Below are 20,665 nucleotides of genomic sequence, written 5' to 3'. Positions count from 1 at the left end.
GGTCCACCGAAAGGGAAGAGGGGGGGTCCGAGGAGGGAGAGGGTGGGAAGGCAGAGAGAGATGGGAGGGCGGTGTGGGAAGAAAAGTAGGCTGGGGAAAGAGGGTTGGAATGCAGAAGGAACTTGGGGAAGGAGGAAGTATGGAAGGCGGAAGGGAAAGAAGAGAGGGGAAAATGGGGACGCACTGGAGGCGGGGGCCAGGCCTTCAGAGGGGAGAGGACCGGAGTGACAGCTGGAGGAGAAAAGAGTCGCCTAAACGCAGCGTCCGAAGAGGCTGGGGACTGCGAGAAGAGAGGCTGGGGCCTGCATGAGAGCGCTGCAGCTTTCAGCATCCATCCAGACTCTAAAGACTCGTGGCCTTTGCGTGACCTCGAGGGTCGGGAACAGACGTCTGGTCTTTGTGGAAAGCGGTAACCCCAGTGAGAGAACGGGGCTGTTCTGGGCTGAGCCCTACGCCTGGCGTACGCGGCGAGAGGCTTCCCTGGCCCCTGGGCTGGCCATTGAGGGGGAGCGATCGACTGGCCCGGGAGGCCGGAGCCGGGAAAGGAAGGTACCACTGCCCGGAGTCGACGCGCAGTCGGCTGCAGAGACGCCTGCTCGGAGCTGTCCCTGGGGGGCGCCGCCGCCGCTTGCCTCCTCCGGGGCTGCACGTTCCCAGCCAAGTGGAGGCGACCGAGGTGGTGGTGCTGGTGGTGGGGGCGGGGGAAGACCAGGAGCCCGCGCAGCGCGGTGCTGCGGCGGGACCAAGCTTCGAACAGAGCTGGAGGGGCTCTGGCTGCGGAGGACCCTGGCTTCCTTGCCGCCGAGCGGCCTCGCGAGCCTACTCCTGCCCGCCGCGCCGGGCCCCGCTCGGCGCGCACCGCCCGGCAACCCCGCGTACGTCCCGCGGGGGCGCTGCGTGCCCCCTCCCCGGCCGCCCGGCCCACAGCGGCCCCCTCTCCCCCACACCTCCTGCCCACACCACCCGGCCTCTCCTCCCACCCTCTCCTCCCCTCCCCTCCCCTCCCCTCCGTCCTCTCCCCTCCCCTCCCGGCGAGGGGCGGGAGGGGGCGTGGCAGGGCCGGGATTTGTGTGGCTGGGACCCGGCTCCTCGCACTCCGAGTCCGCCGGAGGAGCCGGGCCCCGGCCGCTGTCCAGCCGTTCCGTGCCGCCCCTCGCGCCCGGTGCCGCCGCCTCTCGGGGGGACGCTGGCCATGGATACCTCCAGGGTCCTGCTCTCGGCCGTCTTCCTCATCAGTTTCCTGTGGGATCTGCCGGGTTTCCAGCAAGCTTCCATCTCTTCCTCCTCGTCGTCCGCCGAGCTGGGCTCCGCCAAGGGAATGCGAAGCCGCAAGGAAGGAAGGATGCCGCGGGCGCCGAGAGAGAATGCCACGGCCCGGGAGCCCCTGGATCGCCAGGAGCCCCCGCCGAGGCCGCAGGAGGAGCCCCAGCGGCGGCCGCCACAGCAGCCTGAAGCTCGGGAGCCTCCCGGCAGGGGCCCGCGCGTGGTGCCCCACGAGTACATGCTGTCAATCTACAGGACTTACTCCATCGCCGAGAAGCTGGGCATCAATGCTAGCTTTTTCCAGTCTTCCAAGTCGGCTAATACGATCACTAGCTTTGTAGACAGGGGACTAGGTAAGTGGCAAAGAGGACGCCCGACTGCTTTCTCCCTGGAGGTCAGCCGCCAGGGCTCAGCTCCGGCGCTGGCAGGAGGCTGCATCTGTGAATTCGCCTTTCCGCTCTGGATACCTCCCCCTTCTCTTTTCTTAAATTGCTTTTTCTGAAGCCCAAGTATGTTTCCGAACGCGGCTGCAGATTTTATTCCAGTGTGCAATTCTCCCTGCCTCTCTTTCGTCTGTTTCTTTCTTTCTCCATTCCTTCCCTCTTCCTCTAGCCTTTTGCAGAAAGCAGCGTGGGGGCCGCATGTCTGGTGGCTGCTGGAGGAAGCGTGGAAGGCGGGAGGTGGCGGGTAGATGACCCGGGCTGGAGAGGAGTCGCGGCGAGCACTGATGAAACCCGCGGCAAGGTATCCCGGATGGTACCGGGTGTGTGGTCCAAGGCCCCGAGCTGCGCGTTGCGAACCGAGTGGCTCTGGGACCCGAGCAAGCCCTGGGAAGCCCCGAGCTCCCATCGGCTCCGGGAAAAGCCGTCAGAAGCGAATGCTGCGGTCCAGAGCAGCGAGTTCTCGAGCGGCGTGTGGCAGTGCCCTGGCCCAGCCGCTCCGCTGGTACCCGACCGCTCCTGGCGCTGGGTGTGGGCATGGTCAGTCGCATAGGAGCCCCGCGCCCTCGGGGTCGCAACCGAGTCATTTCTGCAGAGGCAGCGGCAACAACTGGCTGGGAGAGCCGGGAGCAGAGGCAAGTGGGCTCAGTTTGGGTGTTTTGTTGGTACTTAATCCACGTGGGTGCCTGCCTGTGCTCACCCACCTTTCTCAGCCAGGCAACTCGCCTCTCTCTGCGCATCGACCCAGGGGCCCCGTCTTTGGGCCCCTCCGTGGGCTCGGGTGCATGTGTGGGTGTCTGCAGAAACCCCTGCGCCCCCTCCCTGCCACCCGCGCGGGTCTGCAGCGTGGCGAGTGCCTTGGAGAGAACCTCACGCTACCCTGGTCCCAGAAATTGGGGAGGGATCCGCCGGCGCCGGGCACTCAGCTCCTAAAGAGACAATAACGTGGAAGGAGATGGGATGAAGGGGAATAAAGCAAAGGGAGGGCAAAGGGGAGGTAGGGGGGTGAGGAGAAAGGAAGGAGGCATCGGTCCACTCCGCCACCCGCCCAGACGTAGCTCCTCGGCTTCGATATACCTTCCCAGCCCCCCACTTCGAGGTCAGTGTAAGTGAGGTCTCCCAGGAACTGGCCAGCGCCGGGGTTCGGACCGAGACGACCACCCGGCTGACCTGGGTACTGGCACTCCCTTGAAATTTACAGAACAGGCCCCGAGCCCCCGGCTCTTTCCAGGCTTCAGGCCCCAAGCCCCCTTCCTTGCCGCCGCCTTCCTGACCCGCATGGGTCCAGCCCACGAGGCGTTCGCGGCTGCAGCCGGAGGTCAGCGAGGTTCACGAGCTGCCGAAAGGTCTGGGCGGCAAATTAACGCCAGGTATTTTATGGTGATTTCAGGACTAGTAAAGCCACCTTGGCAAATACAAGTGGCTTCTTCGCAGCGTTGCATCAGGGTCCCCGGCCTCCCTGCTGCCGGCGCCGCTCGCCCTGACCCCACTTCCAACCCTCGCCCTACCTCTGTTGTTTCTCTGTCTCCAGATCCTCTGTGTATCCCTCATCCTCTCTAACTCCCTAATCGAAGACTTCCCCCAGACTTCCCCAGTCGAGAGACTAAGGAAGAACAGAGGGGATTACTCTAAAGGCCTTTTTTCCCCGGGGAAAGAAGTCCCGGAGGCCCAGGGTGGCCAGCGGTTGGGCGCGCCTTTTCTTCTCCCCACGGGAAGTTGCCAGAACCTCTGCCCCTCCCCCAGACAGACGCCCCCTAACTCGCAAGCTGCGCCCCAAGAGTTTGGCAGAGGACCAGGGGACCCTGCGGGCTGCTGGGAGGTGTCTACCGAAGCCTGCGGCGTCGGGGCAAGTGTGGGAGGTCTCTGGGGACTCCAGGTCGGGCGCAGACGCGGGCTCGCTTCACCCTGGCTTGCGCGGCTGCCTCTCCCCGGGCATCGCGCTGGGCGCCCCTGGGCGCCGGAGGTAGGGAGGAGACTGGCTGCGCGCCCAGCCTGGGGGAGGCAGGGGTGGGGGGCGGGGGGCTCTGTTCCTGAGCCAAGCTCTCCAGGCTAGCCGGACCGAGATACAGACGTTCGGCTTCCACTCCCGAACGCGGTCCCCAGCCGGAGGAGACGCGGCGTGACCACCTGGCCCTCCGCGTCCGAGGCGCGGTCTTCCCCGAACCCTAAGGTTCCCAGAAAACGGGAAGAAAAGGCAGTTCTTTGAGCCGGAAGGCTGTGCGGCGGGTAGCACGCCGCGCGGGGGCGAAGGAGTGCGAAGCCGCGGGCTGCAGGGGGCGCGCGGAGGAGGGGGCGCGCAGGGGAGGGGGTGCGTTGCGGGCCACAGCCCCAGCTTGATAAAGGGAAAGCCTCACTTTCCCTCTCACTGATTTTGATTTGATGTGTCACCGGCGGTGACCTCGGGCTGGACCTTCCGGGGCTTGCTTAGCATCGGGCCCCTGATTGGAGTGTTTCAACTCAGCGATCTAATTGAGGGTTCATGTCATAACACATCAAACGGTGTCTAGTCTCCCGTGATGGAAGGGACCCGCCAGCCGCGCATCCCGGGTTCCTGGCGAGGACTTCCGCCCCTCTCACGTGGGGACTCTCAAACCGCGCCAAACCCTCGGGCCTCCCCTCCCCCAGCTGGGGATGGCAGGACAAGGAGCAAAGAGAAGCGGCCAACCGAGAGCCGCGCCGGCCGCGCTGACTTGGCGCCTTGCCTCGGGGATGTTTAAATCGCCGTCGAGTGTGGCAGGCTTGGCTTTGAGAAGCAGCGGGTCCCTCGGGGGCACAAGCAAAGACCACGTAAGGAATCCTGAAGCCCGCTGTTGAGGTCTGAACTACTTAACGTACAGTATTTCTAAAAAAAAAAAAAAAAAAAAGTCTTCCTCACCTGGGGGCTCCCGGAACCCCAAAAGTTGCACCTAAAGCTTGCATTTCAAGAATGGGAGCGTGCGGATGAACTTTGCCCAGCGTGGATGGATTCAGAGCGCTTTAGATCTGTGACGACTGCATGTTCAGTACTGCCTCACTCCCTGCCCTCCTTCTCTCAACCCCCCTGCCCCCCCAGGAGACTTGATTGCAAGCTTTTAAAAATATGTCCACCCCTTCAGTTTGCTCTCCAATATAACTGGGATATGTTGACATGCTGAGCATTTACTGTGTACCGAATGCTGGGCTAACATCTGTTACATGAATCATTTCATTTAATTCTAACAACACCTCCCTCCTCCAGGAAGAAAGTGCTACAATCCCTGTTTTACAGATGATTTTAAAGAAGGCAGAGAGATTAAGGAAGTTGTTCAAGGTCACACAGCTAATGAGAGCTGAAGCATATAGCCAGTTCTGCAGGCTTACCTTTGGCGCTATATGGATAGAGCAAGGCAAGAGGAAATTTCTAAAGCATGGTGGCAGGAAACAGAAGTAGAAAAAATGGACAGACTCCCTACCTCTGTAATCTCTCAAGACTTAGGAGTTGGAGTGAAATGTTGAATTCACAGGTCTAAAACTGAGATGCACCTTGCTTCCTCTTTGATCTCCCTGTAAAAGGCACAAACTGCTTTATCCCTGACCTTCAATTTTTAAAGGTAGTTTTCACATAGCATGTATGTGAGTGAAAGTCACTCAGTCGTGTCCGACTGTTTGCGATCCCATGGACTATACAGTCCACGGACTTCTCCAGGCCAGAATACTGGAGTGGGGAGCCATGCCCTTCTCCAAGGAATCTTCCCAATCCAGGGATTGAACCCAGGTCTCCTGCATTGTGGGCAGATTCTTTACCAGCTGAGCCACCAGGGAAGCCCTGACCTTTAAGAATGCCTCCAAATTGTGCTTTCAAGATGATTTTGGATCCACAGAGATGGGAAAGTGTGTGCATGTGTGTGTTGGCACAGTGATAGGATCAGGATGGACCAGGTTGGATATACAGACATTGCAGTTAGCACATGATAGAGCTTATTAAAAAGACCACAAGTACAGGGGGCTTGGATCCCCAGCCCCTGAGCCTGGGAAAGGCAGACAGTGAGAACTGTGAATTCAGTGTGGCTGTAAGATAGAGGGTGAGGGAGAGTGAGGCAAAACTCCGACTTTAATTTAGGTAGTGAGAAGCACCACTGTTAATTCCAACAAGGGACCAAAAAAAAAAAAAAAAGCCTCTTAAGGATGAAGAAAACAAAATGAACCTAAGAACACTGCTGTGAGTTAGGTTTCTAGATAATTTTGAAATAAGAATACTCTTAAAGTTTTTTTTTTTTTTTGATTGTTGTTAAGAATAGCACTCTCAGAAAGGAGGCAGTAGGGAACAGATAAAAACCAACCAACCAAACAAACCAAAAAACAAAAAAACCTAAAACCTAGATCTGAACATCCTTAAAGAACTTGACACCCTGGAAATGAACCTCGGGAGAGTTTGCCCGGGATCCCTGGCTTCTAGGTTTACCTTCTGGGTCGCGATTGCCAGGGGGCAGGGCAGGACAGTTGTGGGGATAGTCTGGCGGCGGGAAGCACTTCTAAGAGCGGCGTCGTTCCCTCCTAATTGAAGTGCGTCTGGCGCGGTATGTTTATGCAAAACAGCGAGTTTCTGGGTGGACCTGGGCAAAGAGTGGTGCAATCAACGCAGCCGGGCTTTTGCCCGAACCCTGTTGTCGTTGGCAAACGGAAAATGAAATATAAGCAGGGAAGTATTTTAATGGGGATGGAGGGAATTCACAACTGTTAATTATTTGGTGACCTTGTATTCGATTTGTTTGAGTCCCTTATAAAAACACTAATGCAGACCAGACGGCCAAGTGAGGAAGCCGGCAGAAGGTTCCAATCTAGGCTTTATTTCCCCGGAAAGAGGGAACAGCCTTGGGAAAGGACTGCTGAGCGTTCAAGTGCGTGCGGGTGAGGACGCGCCCCCGTGAGCCCCGCGCAGGGTTTGCGAAGCCCTCCAGGTTCAGGATCCCAGTCAAGTCCAGTGAACGGGCAGGTCCTGGAACTAACCCCGGGGGTAAGGGAAGGAAGCCTGAAACCAGAAGTTTGTTCTGCCCTTCTGGATGGGATGACTAAAACATTTTTCAGGCCATAAACCTAACTCTTGGCCACGGGCTCGTTGTTAAACAGCAGTTACTGTCACTCCCATCCCTAAGGCCTTAAGGGCCGCCTTACAAATGCCGCTTTAGCAAGAGGCTAACAACGCCTAGTGTCTTCTACAGCGAGAGGACAAATATCGCCAGAATTCTGGGCCGGGCTTCCTCAGCAGGAGAGACTAATCAGAAAAGGACACTGTGCTTTTTCCTGGCGCGGGAGGTTCTGGGACTCTGGGAGTTTGCGAGTTGCTGGGGGGGAGGGGATCGAAAAACGTGCACCAACGTCCTTGTCGTTTCTGCACATGAAAAAAAAAAAAAAAAAATTCCCTAAGCCACAACCCACGACAGGCCTTGGGAATCCCTTCCCGCGCAAACTGAATCAAGACAGGAAAGCTCCCTCTTCTGACCAGAGTGACCTCGGGGAATGCAGAGCGTTGGACTGATGGGCTCTCTAGTGCACCCCGTTTTTTTCTCTCAGCTGGAGCTCTGGGGTTCTGGCCGCACACCTCGGGGAAGCTAGTGACTTCTTCCTGGGGGTGGCGTGGTCGGACAGGGAGAAGGCAACTGAGCAGACAGGTAGAGGAAATACGTAGCAGGGCGGAAAGAAAACTTTTGTTTCCTGCCAGGACTTCTGCTTGCATCCAACGACCCAGAGCAAATCAACAAGAATCCCTGGGAGCCTTTAAGTGCAGAGGAGGGCTCTGGTTCTAGAACTCTGCGGGTATGGAATACCCCTGGTTAAGCGATGCTCTCTGGACCTGGGAAGGGGTCCAAGTCGAGGCCGCGAGGAGTGGTGAGCAGGAATGTGGATTCACAGCGCCATTTCCTTGCTTAGTACCTACCACCTCCCTCAACCCCGTTCCCATCACCCCCACCCCAACCCCCGCGCCCTTAAAGCCTGGCTGTTTATTTTTAAGCTCAGTGTCGGTTAAATGGTGTCTCTTGTTTGGTGGTGGTAGTAGTGGTGGTGGTTTAGTAGCTAAGTCGTGTCCGACTCTTGCGACCCTATGGACTAGAAAGCCTGCCAGGCTCCTCTGTCCATGGGATTCTCCAAGCAAGAATACTGGAGTGGGTGGCCATGTCCTTCTCCAGTCTCTTGTTTACAGGGATCAAATAGGTCCTCGTCGGCATAATGGGTTCCAGGGAGGCTGCTGCCTGCCCTCCAGGACAGTCCATTAGCGCTGCTAGGGGCCCAGGGTTCGGTCTGCTGGGGGTGAGCTGCTTCAGGCTCTGGGAGCCGGGAGGCGCGTGCGCGCGGCCCGTGGCCGGGGCGCATGGGTACCGGGCAGGGTTTAGGGACCCGGTAGTGGGCGTGCGTGCAGGGGAGGAGAGGGCGGGTATGACAGCTGGAGCGGAGCGGAAAGCAGGAGCGGTGGCAGCGCGGAGGATTAATTTTGGGGTCGATCGGGGCTGGTTTACCCATACCCCTTCTACCCCTAAATAATCTCTGACCCGAAGAGTATCCGTGCGCCTGTTTTGTAAATTTGGCATCCCGGCAACTTGGTCCAGTCGTGATCCCACTTCTCAGCCGACCGCCGCTCCCATGCCCAGTAAGGGGGGCGGGGGGTGGAACTGAAGGATGCTAGACTATGGGTCATAACTGCCACCAGGAATCTCGTTTATGCTAGCGCGTTATTTCGGGACTCAGCCCGAGGTGAACGCAGTGGAGCTGAGTTGCCACGATGCCGGCCTCAGGAGGAGTGTCCGGGCCAGCACTTGAAGAAACACGCATCACTGAGGTTTCTCCTGCGCAGGAAGCCCCCCCCTCGCCCCCATCCCGCCCCACCCCCGCCCCGGCGCTGACAGTCCAATATCCTGCACATAACCACACGCCAGTTTGAGCCCGTCCTTCCACCTGCAACTTCAGGACTGGTCATGGAGGGGAAACAACGTAAAATGGGAAGTTTTTCTTCTACTTTGAATCTCCAAGCTCTCAAGTCCAAAGGCATCATGTTCCAGCCCAAAGGGCAGTTTCAGGGCTGAGATGCAACTCCCCTGGGCTCTCAGGTGACCCTATACAGGTCGACATAGCAGGTGGGGCGACCTTGGGCAAATCAACCAGGTGTGGACCCTGCTCCGAGGGTCCAGGAGACAGCAGTGACCTGCAGGCGATGCTGCAGCTGAGGACGCCCGGGCACAGGCTGCTCAGCTGCAGAGGAAAGGTAGGAGAGAAGGTCGCTGCGTGGGGTGCTTCCGAGCTTCTGTTTGGATTTCAACTGTGGTGCTGTCAAATTAAGATCTGAGCCAATGTGGTCCAGAGCCCAGGATAGGATATCAGTGAAGAGAGAAGCCTGATGAAGTATCCTTCATCTGGGCTTTGCATCTCTGGCTCATGAGCCCCTGCGGCCAGGAGAGTTTGCACCATGTGCATGGAAACTGCTTTATAAATGAATCTGTTTCATCCTGAGAGACAACAGGAGTCTCTTCGAAGTACCTCCGGACTCCTGCTAGGGGTGCCCAGTGCCCAGAGATCAGGTAAAGGGCTGGCATGTCTTCTTCCAGAAACTTGCTGAAAGCTCCCTGGGAGAGCGAAGTTGTCCCCAGCCGGGTGGAAATCGGGGTTCCCCTTCGCTCCCCCCACCCAACCTCACTGGTTTGCCACAGGCTGAGTGAAAACTTGCTGTGGGAACATTGAGGTTTCTCTTCCGGATAGAGGCTGGCCACCAGACTCATTCTTTGTGGTTCCCAAGGCCCTGGCTAGAGCCAGGGAGAGGGGGCAGGGATGTGCTGAGGCTTTGGGAAGAGGGTGGAAAAGTCCTCTGTGGAGGATTTCCCGGGGCCTTTCTGATCTTTAAAGGGTGGAAAGAAACTGATAAATTCAGGGCAAGCTATTGGGGAAAACACTGGGGAAGCCAACAGACCAGAGCGAAGGCTCATTGAGTGAATGTGTGGTGAGGAGGCGCTGGCCCAGGGGAGCGTCTGTGGGACTGTGATGCCACGGCCTCCTCGCACTGAGGCCCAAGGCATTGTTCATGGCTATGACTCCTTCTCCTCCCAGCTGCCTGATGAAGCTAGGGAACACCTCTCCTGTACCCTAGATTGGCTCTGTGGACAGTTTGTGCCCCACAAAGGTGCCAGCGGGAGAGTGGGAGGTGAGGAGCAAGGAGACCAGCCACTAGGGCTCTCAGGGGTGTGGTAGATTTGCATACTGCCTACCTGCTGCCTGCAGAGGAGGGCCCTATCCTTGATGAGGTTCTGGCTGGAGGTTGGTAGTTCACTTGGCATTGTGGGAGGGACCCAGAGCAGTGGATAAAGCCTAGGGACTGAGATGGAGCAAGGTGATGGGGGTGAAGCTGAAACCCTTATGGGCCTGGCTCTTCACTGGAAGCCCTTGTTTCTTTCTTGACCCCTCTGCCCAGCACCTCCCCTCCACTCACTTCTGAAAATCTTGTGGAGAGAACTGGACTGCATCTCAAAGAAGACCAAGAGGACAGGTGCGTCTTCCCCCCAGGACCCCTTACCTGGCAGTAGGTAGTTATAGTAATATTGGCTGCATTCGTTAGGTGCTTCTGTCTGTCATGCACAGCCGGCTCTGGTTGCCTCCACTCTGACCTTTACAATGACTCTGCAAAGTGGACCGGGGGGGGTGTGTGTGTGTGTGTGTGTCATTTTCCTGCTTTACAGATGAGGCATATGATACAGGGAGAGCTTATGTGATTCAGTCCATCCAAGATCATCCAACCAATAAGTTACAGGTCAGGATCCCAATCGGAGAAGGCAATGGCACCCCACTCCAGTACTCTTGCCTGGAAAGTCCCATGGACGGAGGAGCCTGGTGGACTGCAGTCCATGGGGTTGGGAAGAGTCGGACACAACTGAGTGACTTGTCTTTCCCTTTCCCTTCAGGATCCCAATCACGGCTCAGACTCTAGATTCCTATCCTCTTTCCATGTCATCAGTAGTAACAGGTACACATATCCTCGGATGTCTTTCTTACTCTGTCTCATTTGCCAGCCTTCCCTCAGTGACTGTGAGCTGGCATGACGTTCTCATTTAGCAAAAGTTGTTTCCATCTAAGTTCTATTTCAAAAGTCCAGTTGTTGGCATCCCCTCGGTTCTGCTGATTAGGAACTGATTGACACTTGGAGATGAGGGATGGATGTCCTCCCCACAGTCACCGGCAACGCAAAAGAGCTAGAGAGTTCTCAGGGTCTCTACCAGACACACAGCTCAGCGGCTGGGAAGTCCAGAGTGGTGGCATCAGTATTGGAGCCAGACTGCCACATCTACCTCTGTCTTGGACAAGTGACACTTGAGCCCTCTGTGTTTTAGTTTTGTGAATCATGACATAACAATGATTTTTTTTTTTGAAGAAAATGACTTAGATAGTTTTGAAACTTAAATGACTTATTATAAGTTTAGAATTTAGATCATGCCCAGCACACAGTGGGCTTCTCAGATGGCGCTAGTAGTAAAGAACCTGTCTGCCAATGCAGGAGACATGAGACATGTGTTTGATCCCTGGGTTAGGAAGATAGATCCCTTGAAGAAGGGAATGGCAACCTACTCCAGTATTCTTGCTTGGAGAATCCCATGGACAGAGGGGCCTGGCAGGCTACAGTTTGTAGGGTAGCAAAGAGTCAGACACGACTGAGGTGACTTAGTACGCACATAGTGAGTGCATAAAACAGAGTTCACTGTTAGGATTGTGCTGGAGTTGAGCAAAAGCATCCCAGACAGGGTGAATTGTGTGGGTGGACTCATGAATCAGTGGGACGGCTCAGCAAGGTCAGCAGTTTGCAAGGCTCAGATCTTGGTGGAGGTGGGGCTCAGGACAAAATGACCAGGAGATCACTGTCCCAGAAGAGGGTCATAGTTGGAGAAGAAATTATTCAGAGACCTTCATACCCCATCGGAGAGAGGACCGAAGACTCCTTTTCACTCACCCAGTACACCTGGCTCTATCTCCAACTTGTGGACTTGGGCAACCTCAGGGCATCGTCAGGGCTGAGTGACCTGGGAAGAAGAGGCTCCAAGCCAGCTCTGAGTTCCCTGCTTGAAGGTCCTCTCATTTCCAGTAAAGGGAAAAAACAAAAAAGGAATTCCTGGTAGAACCCAGCACCCTTTGTGTTGGCGGATCTGTGATGGATGTGGGTCTCATGTCCTCCCTGTTTGCCCAGCTGCCCAATCAGAACTTTGGAAGAGGGGCGTGGCTCTAGTCCCAGGGTTTCGGTCCGAATCAAGACCTTCAGATCGTGTCCCCCTTCCGAGTTGCAAGACCCTGGGCGAGGGATGATGACTTCTCGTGGAGCCCGCTCTGTCACCTATAAAAGAGTGAGTGCGTAACAGTTAGAACGGGCCTCCCACGCTGTCGCTGAGGATTCACGCACGGGACCGAGGCCACCAAACCCTGAGCACGTGCCCGGCACAGAAGCGCTCCCGGGAGCATTCAGGGATGTTTTTGAAGGTGGGGGTGGGGGGGGGTGGGGTGGGGGGCGGAGGAAGGAAAGGCTGAGCAGCGAAGACCTCCGGAGTCTCCTTTGTGAAAACGGGCGATTATCCTCCCCGCTCCGTCCCCACCTAGCGGACGAGGGAGGGGTGGGAGACCCCGCTGTCATCGGAGCTTTCTGGGTCTCAGCCCATCGCCGGAGGACACGCGGCCGGACTAGCGGTGGGCGGCCGGTGGAGGCGGGTGGGGCCCGCCAGTGGCCGCTTAGGTCACGGCGGATTTAGAGGACGCGAGCGGGACACGCACTAATTGGCAGCGTTCTGGAGCCCAGGGTCTGGGCGCGAAGGGCCTTGGGGGGCGAGCTGGAGCTGCGGGGCGCCCTCCGGGTCCCGCAGAGTGACGCACGATGCAACCAGGACTCTCAAGAGGGACCTCAAGTTGCGGACATAGGGCAAGATGTCCTGGGGAAACGCATTGCGGGCCGGGCCCTTTCCGCCCCAAACCAAAGGATGTTTGGGGTTTTAGGAGGCTGTCTGCAGGATGGCGGGCGAGGGAGCCGTCCGCAGCTCGATTAGTGCGGGTGGGCGGGGTAGGCTGCCTTACTGCTCTCCTGGGTATCCTGACTTAAGGCGCCCTCGGGTATCCTTTTTCTTTACGCACTGATTATTTGCTTCTTGGGAGTCCCTGGTGGCTCAGATGGTAAAGAATCTTTCTGCAATGCAGGAGACCCGAGTTCTATCCCTGGGTCAAGAAGATCCCCTAGAGAAGGGAAGGGCGACCCACTCCGGTATTGTTGCCTGGAGAATCCCATGGACAGAGGAGCCTGGCCAGGCTACAGTCCATGGGGTCGCAAAGAGTCGGACACGACTGAGCAACTAGCATTCCAATGATGGGAGAGGAGGCTTGTGGGAGGGAGTGTGAAGGGCTGGTTTTCTACTCACAGATGGCCAGGACAGCAGGAGCCAGGCCTTGTGATGCCAGGATCGTCAGGCAAAGTGTCTGCAGGGTCACAGTGGATGGTGTGCGCACTCCCCAAGCTGGAAGCCTCCTCTGGGGCTATTTCTGTGATGCATGCCTCCAGAGCAGGTCCAGACAGGTGGAGAATGTGTTCTGATGGGGAGCTTCACAGAGCCACCACGGATGGTGGATTAGAGGTTCTGGACACACGTGGCTGTAAGAGTTTTTTTTTTTTTTTTTTTTTTTAAGTGGGGGTGTCTGTGGCAGGGGGCAGGAGGAGCAGGGAGCCATAGGAACTTGGTTCTGGTGAGTGCTGCCTTAGCTCTTGCCCTGGCCTTGCATTTTATCCTCATGGGGCCCTGCCCACCTGGTGGGGCCTCTGAAAGAGCCCAGGGGGTGGGCTCATCTAGACGTCTGTGTGGTTCCTACAGTGGTGACCCAACCAGCATCACCTGGGAACTGAGGAAAATGCAAATTCTGGGTCCCACCTCAAACCTCTGGGGCCCAAGAGAGTATACATTTCTGACAGGTTCCTGGGGAAAGCTGATGATGCGTTTTTAGGGACCACTGCAGTTTCAGTGGCTTGGAGAGCTATTCACACTGCTCTACTCTGGTACCCGAGTCACCGCATTCTCACACACATGGCCCTGAGCCCACTTCCAGGCCCTGGTCAGCTTCTTCTCTGGGTCTGTGCTCCTAAGGGTGTGTCGACTGCCCAATGTGTGCGCCTGTAGCTGGGGAAGTGTGCACCTGTGGCACGTGTGTCCATGCAGGTGAGGCCCCCCAAACTGTGGGATGGAGCTAGTATGGGAAGAAAAGAGAGCAGGATACAGGTGGAAGCCCCCATTTGTATTCTTTCTCCTAGCTCTGGAATGGGTGGGGAAGCAGGCTGATCTTGCTAGAAAAATCACGTGAATCCCAAGGCTGCAGAACCAGTGGAAACCTCTTTTTACAGAGGTTTTCTCTGTTTTGGCCCCTCTTGAGGACTAGAAAAACATGACTCAGCTGTGTAGACTAAGCATTTATTAGTTCACACTTTTACTTTTTAAAATTTAAATTAAAAACCTTTTTTTTTTTTTTTTTTTTACAATATTGTGTTGATGTCTGCCATACAACAATGCAGGTAGGGAGGGGATTAAGTGTAATTATGGCTGATTTGCATTATTGTATGGCAGTCCATGCTTTTAAAAAAAGGAATGAAGACAAAAGCTGGCTGATTTCTCTGTGTTGCATGAGAGAAAACTAAATAAATTGTCTTTTACACCTGCCTCTTCTTCCCCTCTACCTCTCCAACCAGTGACAAATTGTCTCAAAAGTTATGTAAGCAGAGATGGAAATGATTTCCTAAAGGATCCCAGGTTTGATTCCTACCAAGCCTTGAAAATACAGTTTGGACTGTATGCTTCATCACTTATACCTTGGCCACTCCCAGTTGCCTTGGCTCCAGGACCTGGACTCTAATGGATAGGCAATGGAAGCCATGGGCTGCTGCTGCTAAGTCCCTTCAGTCATGTCCGACTCTGTGTGACCCCAAAGACATCAGCCCACTAGGCTCCTCTGTCCCTGGGATTCTCCAGGCAAGAATACTGGAGTGGGATGCCATTTCCTCCTCCAATGCATGCATGGATGCATGCTAAGTCGTTTCAGTCGACTCTGTGCCCACCAGGCTCCACCATCCACAGGATTCTCTAGGCAAGAATACTGGAGTGGGTTGCCATTTCCTTCTCCAGGGAACCATGGGGCTTACTGGCTAAATGCTCCAACTCTGGAATTAAAGAGACCTAGATTTGGGGCTGAATACCACCACTTATTGGGCTTCCCTGGTGGCTCAGAGGTTAAAGTGTCTGTCTGGAATGCGGGAGACCCGAGTTTAATCCCTGGGTCGGGAAGATCCCCTGGAGAAGAAAACGGCAACCCACTCCAGTACTCTTGCCTGGAGAATCCCATGGAGGGAGGAGCCTGGTAGGCTACAGTCCATGGGGTCCCAAAGAGTTGGACACGACTGAGCGACTTCACTTTTACCACCACTTATTAGTTGTCAGACTCGGGTAATTAGTTTTCCCAAGCCTTGGTTTTCCCATCTGTAAAATGGGAACAATATGAGTACTTACCTTGCAGGACCGATCTGTGCTCGTGGATAAAGTAAGGATGAAAAATATGTCAGCCCTCAAGACATCGAGCTGGTGCAGCAAGAACCTTAGGTTTGTCCCTCTTATCACCTCCTTAGTTTGGGGAGAGAGAAATTTGAGAGACAGGAAGGGGAAGCCTCAGGCAATAATAGGCCCAGAGATCTGGGTGGTGGTTGAATGTTGTCAGACACAGGTTTCTTTAAAGGAGAAGAAAGTGTGCTGAATTCCCACTGATTTTAATGTGACCCTGGTCGGTTTGAAGGTCTCGGCTTCCATAAATCAAGTGCCTCCAGCGGCTTTTCCCTTTTCACCTCTCTAACCCTTCCCACAGCTCCATCTCAGGTCCGGACTTGCAAGATTGAGTGAGGCGGCCGGCCGCCCAGCGGTCAGCCTGGAGTGGGGACTAGGTGTGGCAGAGGCTCCAGATCCAGTGCCCCGGGGCTACATCTGGACAGGCATCGAGGGCCGGACCCCAGGACCCGGTGACACTTTTACTATTGAAGTCTACCCCAACTTTACTAGCTTCTGGGGCAAGCTGGGGGCTTTGGGGATTTTTGTATTTGCTGGGTTGTAAATATTTTATGAGAAGGCAGCCCAGGAAAATCTGGTTAGCTTTCTGCCTTGCACACTGAAGTGGGATTGGCTTCATGCACAGATGTGTCAAAAAAAAGAAGTCCAGTTTTGCCTGGGTCCCCAGGAATTCACCTTGAGTTTTTAAAAGCTTGTTATTGTCCCTCCTCCAGGTGCCCCCATTTTTTTCTCAGTGGTAACCAAAAATTTTATCTTCAGGATTAGTTGCAAAGCAAGACGATTTCAGATTGGGTAGGTGGAGGAGGGGAGAACGTCAATCTGTGTATGTATGCATTGCTTAGGTTCTTCTCCTTGCTGATGTATTTATTTCTCATTGGCTGCAGGATCTTCTCAATGGATAGATGCCTGGTGTTAGTGTTGATTCATTTGCACCCTTGCAGACTTTGGAAACCCTTCTTGCTCTTATGTTTCTTAAGTGACTGATGAATTTAAAAAAGAAAGAAATTGCCTTGCAGCTCCGCATTCTGTGAACTTCCTAATGGGCCTAAAGGTTTCAGCAAACCTGTCTGCTGGGCAGCACCTTCCACCATTCCACCAGACACCTGGGTTTCAACTTGGGCTGTCCCTTCAAATAAGCTTGGAGCTTTTTTTTTTTTTTTTTTTTTTTTTAAAGCAAAGCTAAGAAACCCCAACAAAACTCCAGTACCCAGGCTCTGTCCTCAGATATTGATCCAGTTGACTGAAGCACACCCAGTGCTGTCATTTTTAAACTCTCTAGATAGTTATAAAGGGCAGCCAAGAAGTTCCCCACTTACTGACTGGCGTGTACCCTGGGTCAGACAGGCCTGTAGACGCTGCGGTGAGCAAGATTGGCCAGCACAGGGGGCTAGCTCCTGCGGGCTGCTGGAGGTGGGGCATGGCTGTTGCTGGGAAAGGCAGACCATGAGGAGACGAATACAAACGAAGTCCTTGTAGATAGTGCTCAGTGCCGGGAAGGTAATACACCAGAGTCCCCCGATAGTGACCGAGGGAGTCTGCTTTAGATCAGGGTGGTCAAAGATGGCCCTTTCGGAAGAGGTGACATTTGAACCGAGACGGGAATGATGAGAACGAGCCAGCCGAGAGGAGGTGTGGAGGTATTGCGGCCACAAAGGGCGCATTAGTGGTTACGCAGGCTCCTGGGGGTGGGTGGGAAAACCGGGAGGCCGCTGCGGCCGCCTTCTCCACTGACTTCCGCGCAGGGTGTCCCGCGCTGATGGGGACGAGGGGGCCGCCCTGGTGCTCCTTCCTTTTAGCCGCGCTCCGCCGGGGCGGGGAGCCGGGGTGGTCAGCCCTCCGGGCAGGCGCCCCGGGACCCCTACCGACCTGGCCCAGCTCCCTCCCAGGGGCGGCCGCAGAGCTCCGGGCTGATCTCCCTCTTAAGTGAAACTGACTGTAATTATTATTATTTTTTTTTTTATCTCGCAGACGATCTCTCGCACACTCCTCTCAGGAGACAGAAGTATTTGTTTGATGTGTCCACGCTCTCAGACAAAGAAGAGCTGGTGGGCGCGGAGCTGCGGCTGTTTCGCCAGGCTCCCGCTGCGCCCTGGGGGCCGCCGGCCGGCCCGCTCCGCTTGCAGCTCTTCGCCTGCCAGTCGCCCCTGCTGCTGGAAGCGCGGAGCCTGGACCCGCAGGGGGCGCCCCGGCCCGGCTGGGAAGTCTTCGACGTGTGGCGGGGCCTGCGCCCCCAGCCCTGGAAGCAGCTGTGCTTGGAGCTTCGGGCCGCGTGGGGCGGCGAGCCCGGCGCCGCGGAGGACAAGGCGCGCGCGCTGGGGCCCCAGCAGCCGCCGCCCCCGGACCTGCGGAGTCTGGGCTTCGGCCGGAGGGTGCGGACCCCCCAGGAGCGCGCCTTGCTCGTCGTGTTCTCCAGGTCCCAGCGCAAGACCCTGTTCGCCGAGATGCGCGAGCAGCTGGGCTCGGCGACCGAGGTGGTCGGCCCCGGTGCCGGGGCCGAGAGGTCGGGGCCGCCGCCGCCGCCGCCGTCGGGCACCCCGGACGCTGGGCTCTGGTCGCCCTCGCCTGGCCGCCGGCGGCGGCGCACGGCCTTCGCCAGCCGCCACGGCAAGCGGCACGGCAAGAAGTCGAGGCTGCGCTGCAGCAAGAAGCCCCTGCACGTGAACTTCAAGGAGCTGGGCTGGGACGACTGGATTATCGCGCCCCTGGAGTACGAGGCCTACCACTGCGAGGGCGTGTGCGACTTCCCGCTACGCTCGCACCTGGAGCCCACCAACCACGCCATCATCCAGACGCTGATGAACTCCATGGACCCCGGCTCCACCCCGCCCAGCTGCTGCGTGCCCACCAAATTGACTCCCATCAGCATCTTGTACATCGACGCGGGCAATAACGTGGTCTACAAGCAGTATGAGGAGATGGTGGTGGAGTCCTGCGGCTGCAGGTAGCGGCGCCTTCCTGCCGCCTCGGCCCGGGATGGCCCGGGGGGAGGTCCGACCGCGGAGAGGCGGAGGGGAGCTGGCCCCCGATGAGGCAGAGAGCGGGGCCGCAGCCTGGACTTTTTTCGGCCGGTGGGAGACCAGGGAGTTCTGCCTTCCCAGAACCTTCCACCTGCCTGCCTAGAGGGAGAGACGGAATTTCACACCTTGCCCGGGGGGGCCATCCTGGAAAAACCAGCCAAGGAGGAATTCTTCAATTTTTTTTTTTTTCGGTCGTTATTAGTGTGGGTTTGGGTTTCCTCATGTGTTTCAACAGATTTCCATGGGAAGTGGGGGGCAGGGGAGACGCATACCTATTTCTCAACTGCTCCAAGGATTGGGGGGAAAAAATTAATAGTTTAAGAAGGGAACCTGTGGAAGAAAGACTCACCTTCGACCACATCTCGGTCGCATTGTTTTCTACTTGTGTAAAGGAGGTGGGTCTTTCTGGCCCTGTTCCGTGACCCCGACCCCGCGCCCCTGCAGAAAGTGTTAAGGTAGAGATATTACAAAGTCAGAAGGGGTCCTGCCTTTGAAAGAGCTTTGCGAGACAAGAGGCGGATCCAAGCGGGCCTTTACCGCTTGCTTGTATACCCAGCTTTGCCCCGGCCTCTTCGGGTATAGAGAAGTGGCAACCTGCGTCTCACTCCAGGGGGCTCAGGTCACCGCCTTCACTGGCTTTTTCTGGGGGAAAGGGGAGCTGGTATGGATGGAATGACAAGAATGAGTCCAAATGGAACCCCCTGAAGGATAATGAGAAACCACAAGACCAGCCTCTGACGGGCTGACACCGAGGTGCCTTCGCCCAGGCTGGAGGTAACCTATGGAAAAGCCCTTCCCCATGTCTGTTTCTCACTGATTTCTTTAGGCAGAATTTGCCAAAATTCAGACATCCCCTTTGAAGGGGAAGGTGATTTCCCATTTAAACAAAACCAAAAAAAAGGGCAGAACTGGGGAACTTAGAACTAAAGTAAGAGATGCAGAGGATAGGAAAGTGACCCAAGAAGAGGAAGGGTGAAGTCCAGAGGGGAGGTGATTGCCCCCCTCCCTCCCCAAGGATGCGGATGGAGGGTCAGGCCCAGGAGCTGGGAGGAGAGGGATGAAAGGAGGCACACGGCCTTGTCTTCGAAGTTTCTTTGGAATCTCTCTTCCCTCCCCTCTCTCTGACATTCCTGAAAGATTACCAGCCAGCAATAGCCCAGGGCTCCCGCAAAAGAATTGTTTCAGATTGTAATTACCAGTTAGGCAATGTTTTTAAAACTTAGTAATGAGGAACTGTGAAAAGAGCAAAGTGTTACATTGAGCTTGGGGTGGGAGATGGGGAACCGTGCGTTGAGGAAGAAGGCAAGGATGGAATTGATCTTCCGGAAGCAAGAGAGAGCCGGGTGCAAGTTAAATACCCATCCTCAGGTTGCCAAAAGCATGAACTTTCCCCAGCCTGCACCAGTATTATTTTCAAACATCACCCATAAGTAGGCCCTTTGAAGAGTTAGCTTCCTTCTTGTCTTTGACCATGAAATGGTTTAAACAAGGGAACTTGTACCAACCATTACAAGACCTTTTTGTTCTTCCTAAGTGGTGTTGCTCTCTCTGAATCTAAACCTGTTGCTTGTTTGCTTCAGAGAACTACAAACTATCCAAGAAAGGGTGAGACTGATAATAAATGCTAATATAAAATGCTAAGTAAAAAAGAAAAAAAAAAAAAAAGACTTGGCCAGGAGAAATAATTTAAAATGCACATTTGCTTTGGATGCACTGTTGTTCTGTTAAGGCTGTATATATTTGTTTATTTAAGGTGACTGAAAGTGCAAAGAGGAAATGGACAGCATGCAATTCATCTTAATGTACAAAACGTTATATGCACTCAAATGTTATAATTTCTAATATTTTTAAAGTTTATATTCGAGTTGTACAAAGTTAAGCATTCATCAGATATTTCATTCTTTCATAATGTTATCATTTTCTTAAATATTATTACAAAATTTTAAGTCTGTCTAATGGAGAGTTTTTTTAAAACTGTCTACCTCACTATAATACAAGTATTTACGACACAAAAGTTACCAGAGGTCAATTAATATTCAAAACATTTTTTACAGTACACTTTTCCTGGATGATACTCAATCTAATACTGTATTATTAAACTCATTTTTCCCCTTAATAAATCTGCCTGTTTTATATGGATCTATTTAGAAAAATCATGGTCTCAAGGAATTACTGTCAATGGTATTTTGGTCCAGTGTGGGACTGAATATCTGAAAAGGTGTTGATGATTTTGAAATCCATCATTCAGAGCATTGCAGTTTCTCCTCACAACTCTTCCATAACTCTCTTTTCATAAAATTTTCATTCACTAGATTAAAGCCAAATCCTTGCCAACTGTTAGAACAGCGTTTATGAGCCTGTAACTCATTCCAACATCTCCAAAGCCCAG

At 54.9% G+C, this 20,665-nt stretch overlaps 1 protein-coding gene across 1 annotated transcript; it reads left to right on the top strand.

Annotated features, from left to right (window-relative positions):
- The first annotated feature begins 1,061 nt into the window (after positions 1–1,061).
- Positions 1,062–20,222, top strand: GDF6 (growth differentiation factor 6). The gene is made up of 2 exons (XM_006061117.4): positions 1,062–1,616; positions 17,228–20,222. The coding sequence occupies exons 1-2, from the start codon at positions 1,193–1,195 to the stop codon at positions 18,202–18,204; spliced, it is 1,401 nt and encodes a 466-aa protein (XP_006061179.1). The 5' UTR covers positions 1,062–1,192; the 3' UTR covers positions 18,205–20,222.
- The last annotated feature ends 443 nt before the right edge of the window (positions 20,223–20,665 follow it).

The sequence above is a fragment of the Bubalus bubalis genome, chromosome 15 (assembly GCF_019923935.1).
Source record: "Bubalus bubalis isolate 160015118507 breed Murrah chromosome 15, NDDB_SH_1, whole genome shotgun sequence".
NCBI lineage: Eukaryota > Metazoa > Chordata > Mammalia > Artiodactyla > Bovidae > Bubalus > Bubalus bubalis.
Note: the sequence above shows the minus strand (reverse complement) of the source record. Positions and strands in the feature narration are given on the sequence as shown.